Consider the following 13723-nt stretch of genomic DNA (forward strand, 5'->3'; position numbering starts at 1 on the left):
TCATACAGTTTCACTCACCAGAAAACAGCACATGTATTCACTCACAACTACTAGCTCCACAGAATGTTCTCTTTCTCAAACTATCAGAAGAAACGGGTGGCTGAGGGGGTCACATCAGACGAGCATTTGATTGGCTGAAACACTTTGCATTCTTTGACCATCATTGGCTACTGAAATGAAGGGGGAAACCCTTCTCTAGCACACATAACCCTTCCTCCCAGTCATGAGGTGCTGCCACGGGCTAATTCTGTACTCGATACTCGTATTACCCTGGGAGAGAACGAGAGAGTGAACGGTCTGTGTGTGTGTTTGAGTGAGATAGGGAGGGACGGACAAGCAAGTTTTGCCCAGGGTGAGCGAGAGGGGGAGGGGGTTGAGAAAGCAGGAGAAGCAACAGCTTCAGATTTCTAGGGAAACAGACGGAAGGGAAGTCCGAGCAGCTTCTAAGACAAGTACAGAGAGGAAACAGGATGAGCTGGAGAAGTATGGGGGAAAAAGGAAAGATGCCTCAACACGGAACATAGCGGACAAAAAGGAGCAGAGGAATTTGTTCTTGTGTGAGCCAAGAAGATATACGAGAAGAAAGTAGGCTGATGGATTAAGGGATGAGCAAAGTAGCAGAGAAGTGATAAAAAGCCAGGCCTGTCAGTGGAGAAAAGAGAAAGAGAGAGAAAAGGAGAAAAAGGGGGTAGTTAAATTAAGAGGAGGGAGGGAGAGAGAAGAGATTAACAGTCTGAGAGAAAGAAAGAAAGAGAGAGAGTAAAGAAAAGGGTGCTGTTGTCAAGAAACAGGCACAGGAATAAAATAAGGAAAGGACGGCAGAGCAAGAGAGGAAGTCGTTGGCAGCGGCAGCATCTGCATTTGAATGAGAGTTTACGAGAGCACATGCATGTCAGCGGCTATGTGTGCGCCTGAGCCCGAGCTCGAGCTCGTGTGTGAGAGTGGAAGCACGTTATGAAGACTCTTATGCTCTGGCTCCTTCCTGTCATCTTTCTGTGCTCCTTCTGCAGTGTGGCCTTCTGGATATTCCTTTCTAACAAGTGAGTATATCAATTTCAGCCTTTGTGTGTGTATCCTTCTATTTGAACTTTAAAAGACCCGAGTGTTAAAACATATCGTTATGGTCTGCTGGCAACCAAGACCGAAATGAAGTCTTTGTTTCGGTTAAGTTAGTTAACAAAACATTTTTGCAAGTAAAAACCTCTCTAATCTTTGCACTGTCAGACAACTGTTTCCCTGCAGACACTGGAGTAGTGAAAGACTATATTACATCATTACAGAGGAATTTTCATAGAAGCAAAGCAAGTAGATGATTCTTACATTTCGGAAAATGGTTCAGTGTTTCAAAATCCTGAAAGGTCTAAAAGATGGACTTTAGATGTTCATTGTTTACTTTGTTTCAGTAAAGTTTCGTATCACATTTCACACTAGTAAATAATTGAAAGTTGTATTTTTTTTTGTCTGAACACTGATCTCTTACATTCAAATGATTATATTGTCATTAAACGTTTTTACATTTTAAAGAAAATAGATAAAAAAAAAGCTTAATTCTTTCAGACAGAGACATCTCTTCCTCTCTTTATATACACGTATATGTACGTGTGTGTAAATATATATATATATATATATATATATATATATATATATATATATATATATATATATAGTGGTCAGCGTAAACTAGTACACCCCCTTTGAAAAGTAACATTTTAAACAATATCTCAATGAACACAAAAACAATTTCCAAAATGTTGACAAGACTATGTTTTATATAACACCTGTTTAACCTATAACATGAAAGTAAGGTTAATAATATAACTTAGAGAACAAAATTTCCAGTTTTACTCAAATTAGGGTGATGCAAAAATGAGTACACCCCACTGAAAGTCTCTGGAGCAAAGCTAAATTTTAGACTACAAATGTCTAATTTAACAAGAATTCAACCACGGGTGAGTCGAATTATTCATTACACAGGTGTCCAGCAGACAGCTGACTATAAAAGGGTGTTAAAACCACTTCCTATTTCATGCTGTCAGCAATGGCACCACATGGAAGAGAAATGTCACAAGACCTGAGAAAGAAAATAATTTCTTTACACTAGAAAGGTGACGGCTACAAGAAGATCAGCAAAGCTTTACTTATCAGTCAGAATATTGTAGCAAAAGTGGTACAAAAATTTTAAAAAGATGGAACTGCAACCATCTCACAGAGACGTCCAGGTCATCCACGGAAGTAAACACCTCGACAAGAGCGTCTTCTGATGAGAAGGGTTGAAGAAAATCGGCATGCAAGATGGCATAGAAGACTTGGTGCTGTCATTAAAAATCACGAAGGCCATACAAAGTACTAGGTGTAGTTTTTGTTGTGGGGTGTACTCATTTTTGCGTCACCCTAATTTGAGTAAAACTGAAAAATGTGTAATATAAGTTATGTTATTAAGCTTACTTTCATGTTATAAGTTAACCAGATGTTATATTAAACAACATTTTGAAAATTGTTTTTGTGTTCATTGAGATATTGTTTAAAATGTTACTTTTCAAAGGGGGTGTACTCATTTACGCTGAGCACTGTATAGTCAAATAATATTCACTCATATATTGCATAATGTAGTATTATTATTGCTGTTATTATGTTTCTAGCATGTTATATGTTTGGGAACAGATCTTTTAACCTTAACTGATGGAGTGTGTAATTTAATTTCTTAAGCAATCATGTAGGAAGACACATCATGGCCATATTCCAGGATGACAATGTCAAGATTCATCAGGCTCAAATTGTGAAAGAATGGTTGGGAAGGAGCTTGGAGAATCATTTTCACACATGAATTGGCACCTTAAATTCATTGAATGTCTTTGGGGTGTGCTGGAGTAGACTTTACAGAGTGCTCACCTCTTGTGTTGTCAATACAAGATCTTGACCAAAAATTGATGCACCTCTTGATGGCAATAAATGTTGTGATGTTATTTCTATCAAGAGGTGCATCAATTTTTGGTGCCAATTCATGTGTGAAAATGATTCTTCATGATTCCTACATGGTTGTTTAAGAAACGAAAAGCTACACACTCCATCAATTAGCGTTAAAAGAACTGTTCTCAAACATATAACATGCTAGAAACATAATTATCACAGCAATAATGATCCAATCCTAGACTCTTAAGTATTTGATTATTTAAATCCAAACAGCGACCTTTTTTTAGGCCAGGCAGTGTATATTATAATCATGTGATAAATGCCTTTCGTATCAATGTGAATGCATCAAGTTTTTAATATAATTTGTTTTGTAATATAACCTTTTTAACCCTGTAAAACCCAAATATAGAGAAAAAAAAAAGCAAAATTTTTTTTGACCTCTCAGATATTGTTTTAGGAGGCCTCTGATGTAGAAATTAAAGATTTTTCAAATTTTTTACGTTTTAGTTAGTTTTTAGGGAAATGTTGTAATATTGCAACGTTGGGCCTCGATAGGAGCAGAAGTTCTGTATTTGTATTCACTTTGTCTGAACAGATACAGAGCATTTAAGCATTCATTTGCAGGGTTGATTGCTTACATAGCACCATAACAGTATATCATGAGTAATAATCACACAACAATCATATTTTTTATGAATAAGCATTTATTAATAAAAATATCGAAAAAATTTGTATTTATTAAATTTTTTCTTCTATCACTTTCAATGTGGTTTGAATGAAGTCTGTTTTACAGTGATAGTCCCTAAAACAGTTCTTTTCATCTGAGAAGCACATACGAACATTGCACTTGCTACGGTGTATTTGTGTATCCATTATTGCAGTGTCTACAGCGTCCTCTCTTCGTCTTTACTGGGAAATGTGCAATCATGTCGTTGCGTACATCCAGTGGGGGGTATTCCGATGACATCTTGGCATTCTGAAATGGAAAAAGTAAAAAAAAAAATTAATAAGTGAATAATACAAATGGGTCTTATATTGTAGTAGATAAACTGAAAGAATACAGGGTGGTAGACCATGTGTTGAGGGTAGAGATCTAAGTATATTATCCATCAAGGTATTATAATTTCAATGCAAATGCTAATCAAAATTCCACTACTACATTCAAACAATACTGTCTGGCTGGCATGTTATGCTCTCTACTTATCATACTAAAGGAACACATGCATACCCCCACTTACAGGTTCATATTCAAGACCATTCACACCTGTCCCAGAAGAATGCAAAAGGCATCCCCCCAAAATCATTCTGAGCTCCTAATGCTATAAACTGCTACTTGGCCAACACTTTTTTGACTACCACTCTGGCCCAACGTTGTAGAATTACAACATGGACTTAACAAGCTCTAAATCAAATTTGATTAATGTTTTCCAAAATAACTAAATATGTGTTCTAGACATTGTAATAAACAAAAAAAAAAAAAAAAAAAAAAAAAAAATAATATGCAAGGAAATTTACTTACTTGAATCTTGACAAATCCAGTCATGTAAAAAAAGGAGATGAGCTTGACGCAAAGTCTGCAGGTAGAGTAACTTCATGGCCAGATGACCGGACCTATAAACACTTATTCTATCCAATAGCATTCTGAGGACAAACAATAGAACCCATTAACTATGTAAATGTGGTCTTGAGAGAAAAAAACATTTGCAAGCCTTTTTTAAAAATTGTTGAAAGTGATGTTGTAATTCTGCAACAGTGGGCTTTACAGGGTTAAACACCAACTGACCATTAACATTTAAGAAACTAAACAAATCAGTCTAAATCAGTCCACAAATACATGATGATTTATAGAATATGGGCTACAATATAGATCTGCTTTCATGTGACAGAACATAAAGTGATTAAACAAATGAATTCTATTGTAAAAGGGGAATAACAATCTTCAGATTAAGCACAATGATTAATTACAACAAAATTACATTTATTTCATGGCTATTTCACTAAAAAACATGATTCTGATTGGTTAATCTTTTTTTTTTTTTTTTTAGATATATTCATTGCCGTCCATGGCAACTACCTGCCGGCATCTTGCATTTCATTTATTGATTACATTGAAAAAAAAAGATAGAGAACTTCATTTCAGTATTAATATCAATGTACTATTGTTGCATCCTGTCAGGGTTTATGGATAATAATGCTGAAATTCAAAGTCGTCAGGATATTTCTTAATTTAAAGCATCTCTTTTCTCATTCTTCACATTTGTTGTGGCTATGCATGTCTGAGACATCCTTCAGTTGTTATGTTTGTATTTGTCTTGTTTACATTCTCGCTCTCAGTCAGTTGTGACAAAATGAGCACCAAACCTGCATATGCAAGGGTTGCATTAGATTAGAGCATTATGAATCTTGACTCATTGATGGAAATTAAGATACTGTGAATTCAGAAATGTCAACAAAATATGTTAATGTGTTATATGGAATTATTTACTGTGTCAACGTTACCAATATCATGCAGTTTAATTACAGTGATAATTACAGACTCTCTTCTTGCAGAATACGACACGACTAATATTATAAAAGTACACATACAAATATATTTAGCAGACACTGTAAACTACCTAAAACGACATGCTTAATATGATAACACTGAAATGGTTTGCTTTTATTCAAATAAAAATAAATAACATCACTAAATTGAACTAATGGCTAGATCAGGTAAAAATAGCTCCTTAAAGTAACATTTGCAGGTTACTGCTTCAATACTGAACCAGACAACATTTGACAATCAAATTGACATTACTTTTTAAAATGTGTTTTCTAGTGTTGTATTATCTATTTGTATTTGTAAATTATGTTCACAGCCAGTTATTTATCATGCTTTATAACTTTCTTTGTGTACATTACTGAAATCAAGAGGAAATATACAAATGTTAAGCCCCCGCATTAATTAAGTAACGTTAGTTGTTTGCCGTCTCGGCTGTGACCTTTCCCTTGTTATGTGCTGTTTCACTGGCAACAGCAGCCTTTAATCACAACAAGGCATGTGGGGGATTAAACTCCCTGAGAACTTCACGGCGACACAAAAATCACTGGGTGCTCCACCATAGCTAATGTGAATTAAGCTTCTGCTATTTAGATACTAATTTACAAGAAACAATCTTAAGTCTTTAATATTTACTGTAAGTATAATTATTATAGTGAATCACATCTGTAACTTTCTAATGTTAAAGGGTTAGTTCACCCAAAAATGAAAATTTCTGTCATTTATTACTCACCCTCATATCGTTCCACACCCGTAAGACCTTCGTTCATCTTTAGAACACAAATTAAGATATTTTAGTTGAAATTTGAGAGGTATATGACTCGTCCATAGACAGCAACATATAATCACCGGTACTAAAGACATCATTAAAACAGTCGACGTGACTGCAGTGGTTCAACCTTAATTTTATGAAGTGACGAGAATACTTTTTGTGTGCCAAAAACAAAACAATAATGACTTTATTCAGCAATATCCAGGTTGAATAGGCTCTACGTCAGAACGCAGTCATTATTGGCAGGCTCCTGTGTCAGCATCACACAGCTTTGGCCAATACTGAGGCGGCATTCGTACATAAACATGGACAACAACACGAAAGTCCTTCACTGTGCTTACTGCGTCACCTGCGTAAGGATAATGACAGGGAAGAAAAGAAATTGTTGAATAAAGTTGCTATTTTTGTTTTGCTTTTGTGCACAGAAGTATTCTTGTCGCTTTATTAAATTAAATTAAGGTTGAACCACTGCAGTCACGTCGACGGTTTTAACGATGTCTTTAGTACCTTTCTGGACATTGAAAGTGGCGATTATGTTTCTGTCTCGGGTTTCATCAAAAATATCTTAATTTGTGTTCTGAAGATGAACGAAGGTCTTACGGGTGTGGAACGACATGAGGGTGAGTAATTAATGACAGATTTCATTTTTGGGTGAACTAACCCTTTAAATTGCTACATGGGCCTCATTAAGAGTAAACCTACATATAGACTCTACCCAGAGTTTAGGTCAAAGGTCACTTGTGTGGCCTTCAAAATCTCACAGTGGTTTTTCAGTAGTATGATGATAATTTTAAGCTTTGTATCTCCAAAGCTATTTGTATGATTCCTTGACTACAGGAAATCAGCTCTGCTTGAAGTTTAGATATGGCCTTTGGTTTTGATCCATGTGAACTGCTCAGAGGAACAATATCTAGCATTTTTTTTTTTTTTTTTTTTTTTTTTTTTTAAATACAACACCTGTTTTGAAAAATTGAGTACTTTAAACAAATTAACGATATGGTACCTTTTACGCCAAAGGAATATATAACTCTCCCAGGTCTAATCAGTGTAGTTTATTTATTGAAGGTTTACCTCAAAGACGCCAGGCTCTATTTTGCAAACAGTGCAGAATGGAGACAGAAAATGTGGGTGTGGATGAAATGGGAGTTACAGACAAGGAGGGAGGGACAGAAAGTAAAAACAAAGCAAGGGAGACAGAGGGAGAAATATATAGTAAGAGACAGACAGGGAAGGAAAGAAACAGGCCTTATGTTTGTAACGATCATGAACAGAGGACTTGTTTTCTTTTTCTTTTTTTTTTTTGCTTGGCTGTATACTGATAATTAAATTAGTCATTATAATAAATGAGCAGTAAATATTGTTTGTTTTGTATAGGATTTACTTTGAAACAATTTACTCAGAAATTGCTGGTAAATTTCACAAATAATTACAAAAAATGGCAAGTAACAACATGAAAATCTGTTTCTCTTCGCAGTAATGTAAGCCCTAATCCTTCATCTAAGATTGTTAAAAAAGTCTCAGAAACACAGCAATGCAAGGGATGCAAGTAAGTATGCAAACCTGCTTATATTACAGCACATAACACATTTTTCTTTCTACATGACAGACACCAAAAGTAAACACCTTCAGAGGAGATCTTTCATGTTTTATACATTTTATTTTAATATTATTCTATAATTTATTTCATATTTATTGACTGTTCATGTTTACATATCTTTCATTTCTGTTATGGAACTTAATTAAACCTGAATTTGTATTTGCATCTGAATTTGTAAACCAATTTGAATGCGTGTTTAATTCTTTCAGAGACAGTGCATTCATTGCCAAAGCCCTGGGGAACTACTCTAACAGATGGAAAAAACATGAGGCAAACTTTAAAAGATTCAGGTAAAACAATAGGCCAGATCAGACCATGAGCTGTTTTCATAAAGCTTAAACTTAGACATCTGTGCCAAAGCTTTGTTATGGGATGAAAGTAAAGGTATCGTTCATATTTAAACCAGTTTTTTAGTAGACATATACACTACAGAAATGCTTACTTAAAGGCACAGTTCACTTAAAAATGAAAATTAATAACAAAGGATCTATTCCTTTAAGGTTAGATTTTATGCCTTCCTTCCAGGTCATTACTGAGTAACAAATGCCATGCTGTGTCAAAGGCTGTGGTCACACAGAATAACACCCCATTGGGGTCTATTGTTATCTATGATGGAGAGAGGAGAAAGCCAGTACAGGTGACAAAAGCCCTGTTCAACATCTTGGCTAAGGTAATGTATAAGCATTCAAACATAGGGTGAATTACGGTTTCTCTGATGATTTTGCAGTTAACATTGTGTATGTCTGTTTTTATAGGAGCAGCCCTTTGGAAATGCTACATGGGAGTCATGTGCTGTGGTGGGGAATGGTGGTATTTTGACCAATAGCAGCTGTGGAGAAGAAATTAATTCTGCTCAGTTTGTCATTAGGTCTGTATCATAAACTCATATGACCTATTGCCTAGATTCATATCAGTCCTGTAATGTTGGTGGAACAATAATTATCCATGTTTTTAAGCTCTTATATGTAGTTACAAGCCTTAACACTATATTTGATGTAGGACAAAACGTTTATTTCCTATCAGTACAATGGGTTAATTAACCTCTGTCCACCTCTGCATTTTAGATGCAACCTTCCACCACTGGATAACAGATATGAGAAAGATGTGGGCAACAAAACCAACCTGGTGACTGCAAATCCCAGCATCCTCCATGAGAAGTGAGTCTATGTGTAATAAATGTCCACTGAAGGCAAGTTGTGAAGAACCCATGTGCACCTTTATTCCAAATTAATGTGAACCAAAAAACTAAGAATTGGCTTGATAAGAAACTTGTACTAAGCGTAAACTCACCAACAGCGGTACAGAGAACAAAGCTAGACAAGACAATGGGGACATGAGGGTTATATACACAAGGACTAATGACTAACAGGAAACACCTGTGAATAATCAAGACAATAAACCAATCACAAAAACAGAACAGAAAATAAATTTACAAAAATAAAATTTACATTTACAAAATAAAAGACATGAAAGCATAAACTTCAAACAAAACCACAAAACAGACATGGCATTGTGGTTGAGGGTCTGGATTTGGTGAAAAACAAGATGTCGTTTTGTTTTCACAAATAATCAGTTTTCTTCCTTAAAGGATTAGTCCACTTTTAAATACACTTTTCCTGATAAATTTACTCAGCCCCATGTCATCCAAGATGTTCATGTCTTTCTTTCGTCAGTCGAAGAAATGAAGGTTTTTGAGGAAAACATTCCAGGATTTTTCTCCTTACAGTGGATTTCAATGGCTACCAACAGGTTGAAGGTCAAAATTACAGTTTCAGTGCAGCTTCAAGGGCTTTAAACGATACCAGACGAGTAATAAGGGTCTTATCTAGTGAATCGATCGGTCATTTTCGAAAAAATACAACCGTTTATGCTTTATAAACAAAATATCGCATTGAACGTACTTTCCGCTTCCGCATTCTTCACAACGCTTAAGCTGAATGTTCTACGCCTTCCCTATTCAACTTACGGAACGAACACGGCGCCAGTTTCGTTTTTGTCCGTAACTTGAATAGGGAGCGTTATGAAGAATGCGGAAGCGGAAAGTACGTTCAAGGCGATATTTTGTTTATAAAGCATAAACGGTTGTATTTTTTTTTAAAATGACCAATCGATTCGCTAGATAAGACCCTTATTACACATATTACTCAAATATAGGACCCTCCAATAAACAGTGTTGGGGTAATGCATTACAGATATTACTCAGATTACTCTGAGTCTGTGCTCAGATTCAAGTAGTGAGTAAAGTAACACTTTTTTAAATTGACAACAAAATTTGTACACATTGTAATTCTGGACTATGTGAACATGCATTTACTCATCTCACTTGCACAAAAACAGATTCAGAATTCCTCAAAATGAATAAAAACAAAACGCAAACTCAGAAAATTATGCATACCTGCAATAATTAAATATGTTAAATAACACAAATATACTTTATGTAGTTAATCTCACTTTATTAACCAATGTCTTTGCTGCTGACCTTCGATGATCCAATTTAACCATACTGAGCAAAAATGACTTTAGTTAAACATCACATTTGTTTTTCTTTTCCCCCTTCTTTTTATTGCTAAAGTAAGAGTGTTGAACTTTCTTCTCCTGTGACATTTCACTTTTGGTGTGAAAGGGCCTTTACTTTTGCCAAAAACAGAATTTTTATTTTTTCATTATTAAACAACAAACAACCAACCCAGGTGAAACAATCCAGCCCAGGTGAGAAAAAGTACCGCAAAAGTAATGTAATAGATTACTTTCCATAAAAAGGAACTAACGCAATTATTTTTTTAGCGAGTAACGCAATATTGTTATGCTTTATTTTTTAAATGTAACTTCCCTCTACATTGGCATCCTAATTCACCCACATTGAGCCCATCAAAGTGCCCACTTTGACCCCATGCCCAGATGATGCTCATATAACCCAGATAAACCAATGTGGTGCCCACATATTTCACTGGGATTGTTTGTTTAATGTGGTTGTGTACTATATAGTTAAAGGGTTAGTTCACCCAAAAATGAAAATTCTGTCATTAATTACTCACCCTCATGTCGTTTTACACCTGTAAGACGTTCGTTCATCTTCGGAACACAAATTAAGATATTTTGATTAAATCCGATGGCTCCATGAGGCCTCTACAGTGGTTCTACCTTAATATTATAAAGCGACAAGAAAAACAAAATAACGACTTTTCAACAATATAGTGATGGGCCGAATTCAAAACACTGCTTCGGAGCTTTACGAATTGAATCAGTGATTTGGATCTCCTATCAAATGGCAAAACTGATGAAATCACACGACTTTGGCGCTCCGAATCACTGATTCGATTCGTAAAGCTCCAAAGCAGTGTTTTGAATTCGGCCCATCACTGTATTGTTGAAAAGTCGTTGTTTTGTTTTTTTGGCGGACATAAAGTATTCTCATCACTTTAAAATATTAAGGTAGAACCACTGAACTTGCATGAACTGTATTAAATATGTTTTTAGTACCTTTATGGATCTTGAGAGTTTCAATGGCTTTGCTCTCAATGCAGGCCTCACTGAGCCATCGGATTTAATAAAAAATATCTTAATTTGTGTTCTGAAGATGAACGAACGTCTTACAGGTGTAGAACGACATGAGGGTGAGTAATTAATGACATTTTTTGCATTTTTGGGTGAACTAACCCTTTAAGGCCAATTATCAGAATACATTTATGCTGCCTCTAAAAAGACAAGTGATTAAAAAGAGAGAAAGTAATTAAAGTAAAAGAAAGTAATTAAAAACTCTGTAAACACACATTTTGCAAGAATAATTTAAAATACATTTAGGCCTATCATTGACATTATTTTATAATTTTTTTACAAATATTTATTCCTTAAAAGTACTAAAAGTTTTGTTAATAGGAGCAGAATTATTGAGAGGAATATTTAAGTGAAACACACTCAGGCTTATTTTATCCTCATCTGTTACAGGTTCAGTGGTCTGATGGAGCGCCGTCGTCCATTTGTGGAAAGCCTTCGTCCTTATGGACAAGCCTTATTGCTGCTGCCAGCATTCTCCTATGGTCACAACACGCCTGTATCCCTGCGTGCCTTTTACACACTGGAGGACTTTGGCAACAATGGCCCGCTGCCTGTTTTCCTGAATCCAGAATATATGAGAAGGTTGTCCGAGTTTTGGCGTGGGCGAGGCCTTAACTCGGTTCGTCCCAGCACAGGACTTATCATGGCCAGCCTAGCACTAGAAATCTGTGCTAATGTCCATTTGTATGGTTTTTGGCCTTTCGGTATACATCCAGGTGACAAACGACGGATCACCAATCATTACTATGATGATCGGGAGAGCAAGAAGAATGTGCATTCTATGCCGACTGAGTTCGAACATTTATTTAAACTCCACAAGCAAGGTGTGGTTCGCATACACCTGGGGGAGTGTCAACCCACACACAGGTAAAACACAAGACTAGGCCTTGCCTGTAATGGACGTTGGTGTATGTACTGTACACACCTACAGAATACTTCTCCACTTGATTAAGAACTGCAACAGGCCACCTGGATCATGTCTGGAAAGACACAGCTGTGAATGTGAAAGTGCACTAAATCTATTTTGCTTATAATGCTGTGCAGATTTGCTCAAAGAAGAAGCCATGAACATTCACAACAAACTTTTTTTTTGTGTTACTTTGTGATAATCTTGCACACAGAAATAGCTGAAAAGAATGTATTGATTTTAGCCTTGGTATACTGTGAAAGAACTGAATTAGGAAAATGACTCCCAGAGCAGCACCCCTAAACACTCCTTAAGTGGTCTTGCCTTAGCCAGCCTTTAATGTGCTCGCTACTGGTGCTTCTCCAGCTTTGCTGCATTCATCACAAGTGCCAGTCTGTCCTCTTTAGCATTTTTTTAGCAGTGAATGTGAATTTGATATCAGGTGTGCAGAAATAGCTGTGAAAGCAGCATTGAATTAAAACTCTAGACTTTGATTCCAGGACTCAGATCTCAGCTAAGAGATCGGTAGAAATGTCCGGATGTTTGGAAGCATGATGTCGCATTCACAGTGTGAAACAATAATAAGCATGAATGTGGTTAGTGTAACTCAGAGTAAAAAACAAGAGCTGGAGTAAAAGCTGAAAATAGTGGCAAATTTCAATGTGCCAATTCTGAATGCCCTATCTGATTATGAAATTACTCTCACGGCAATCGCTAATGTAAATAAAAAATATTTGCTTTGAATTTTTCAAAATCAAGATCAAATGCAAATAATGACATAAGATTTCTCTGTTTCTATGAATTATTTAAGTGACAAATTCAAAAATAAACCATCAGTAATTAAATGGATTGTTTGCATAAAATGAAAAGTATCTTTTTTTTTACTCACCTTCATATTTTCTTTCCTTTAAACCTCAACTTTCCGATTTATTTCAGCCAGTAGGTTTGTGTGAATTACAGACCACATTTTTTCTTGTTCACTAAAAACTCTTCTTGATGGATTCATGAGAGATGTGGCAATGTCCAATTTGTGAATGAATCATACTTTTTAGTGAGATTATAGTTTACAAAACTGTTTTTTATCAGTCAGCCAATTCACAAATCTAAATCTAAAATTTAAGGTAACATCGGGTAATAATCAGAATTATATCAAAAGTAATTTATACATTATATATAATATAGGGGGCGAGCTGGGGCCATCTTACCCCTCTTTTGTGGTATAAAAACTAAATTAGCAAATTTTTCCATTTATTTCCTATAATCACTGATGCATCATTATCCTGCACATGCTAAATTTATATCATTTCAAAAGTAAATCCACATTTTTCTGTCTTCCCCTGTGTTACACTAACTTCGCTGATTTTCAACCCACTTTGTATTGTTATGGTGTTTATTATTATTGAGCTGTCAAAAGTCAGGGTCATCCGGCGGACTTTTGACTGC

At 35.6% G+C, this 13723-nt stretch overlaps 1 protein-coding gene across 1 annotated transcript; it reads left to right on the forward strand.

Annotated features, from left to right (window-relative positions):
• Window positions 1-214: 214 nt before the first annotated feature.
• On the forward strand, window positions 215-13064 carry st8sia6 (ST8 alpha-N-acetyl-neuraminide alpha-2,8-sialyltransferase 6). Its single transcript, XM_048208978.1, has 7 exons — window positions 215-1040; window positions 7696-7767; window positions 8028-8108; window positions 8344-8488; window positions 8574-8686; window positions 8883-8975; window positions 11764-13064. Exons 1-7 carry the CDS (start codon window positions 955-957, stop codon window positions 12242-12244), a joined length of 1071 nt encoding a protein of 356 aa, XP_048064935.1. The 5' UTR covers window positions 215-954; the 3' UTR covers window positions 12245-13064.
• The last annotated feature ends 659 nt before the right edge of the window (window positions 13065-13723 follow it).

This window comes from Megalobrama amblycephala, linkage group LG1 (assembly GCF_018812025.1).
Source record: "Megalobrama amblycephala isolate DHTTF-2021 linkage group LG1, ASM1881202v1, whole genome shotgun sequence".
In the NCBI taxonomy this organism is placed as follows: domain Eukaryota; kingdom Metazoa; phylum Chordata; class Actinopteri; order Cypriniformes; family Xenocyprididae; genus Megalobrama; species Megalobrama amblycephala.

What these genes read in the sequence shown, in the direction of transcription:
- st8sia6 (XM_048208978.1), top strand. Translation starts at nt 955, where the DNA reads ATGAAGACTCTTATGCTCTGGCTCCTTCCTGTCATCTTTCTGTGCTCC. An exon ending in CAGCAATGCAAGGGATGCAA is followed by an intron (nt 7,768 to 8,027) that starts GTAAGTATGCAA and finishes TAATTCTTTCAG; the next exon opens with AGACAGTGCATTCATTGCCA. An exon ending in GCAAACTTTAAAAGATTCAG is followed by an intron (nt 8,109 to 8,343) that starts GTAAAACAATAG and finishes CCTTCCTTCCAG; the next exon opens with GTCATTACTGAGTAACAAAT.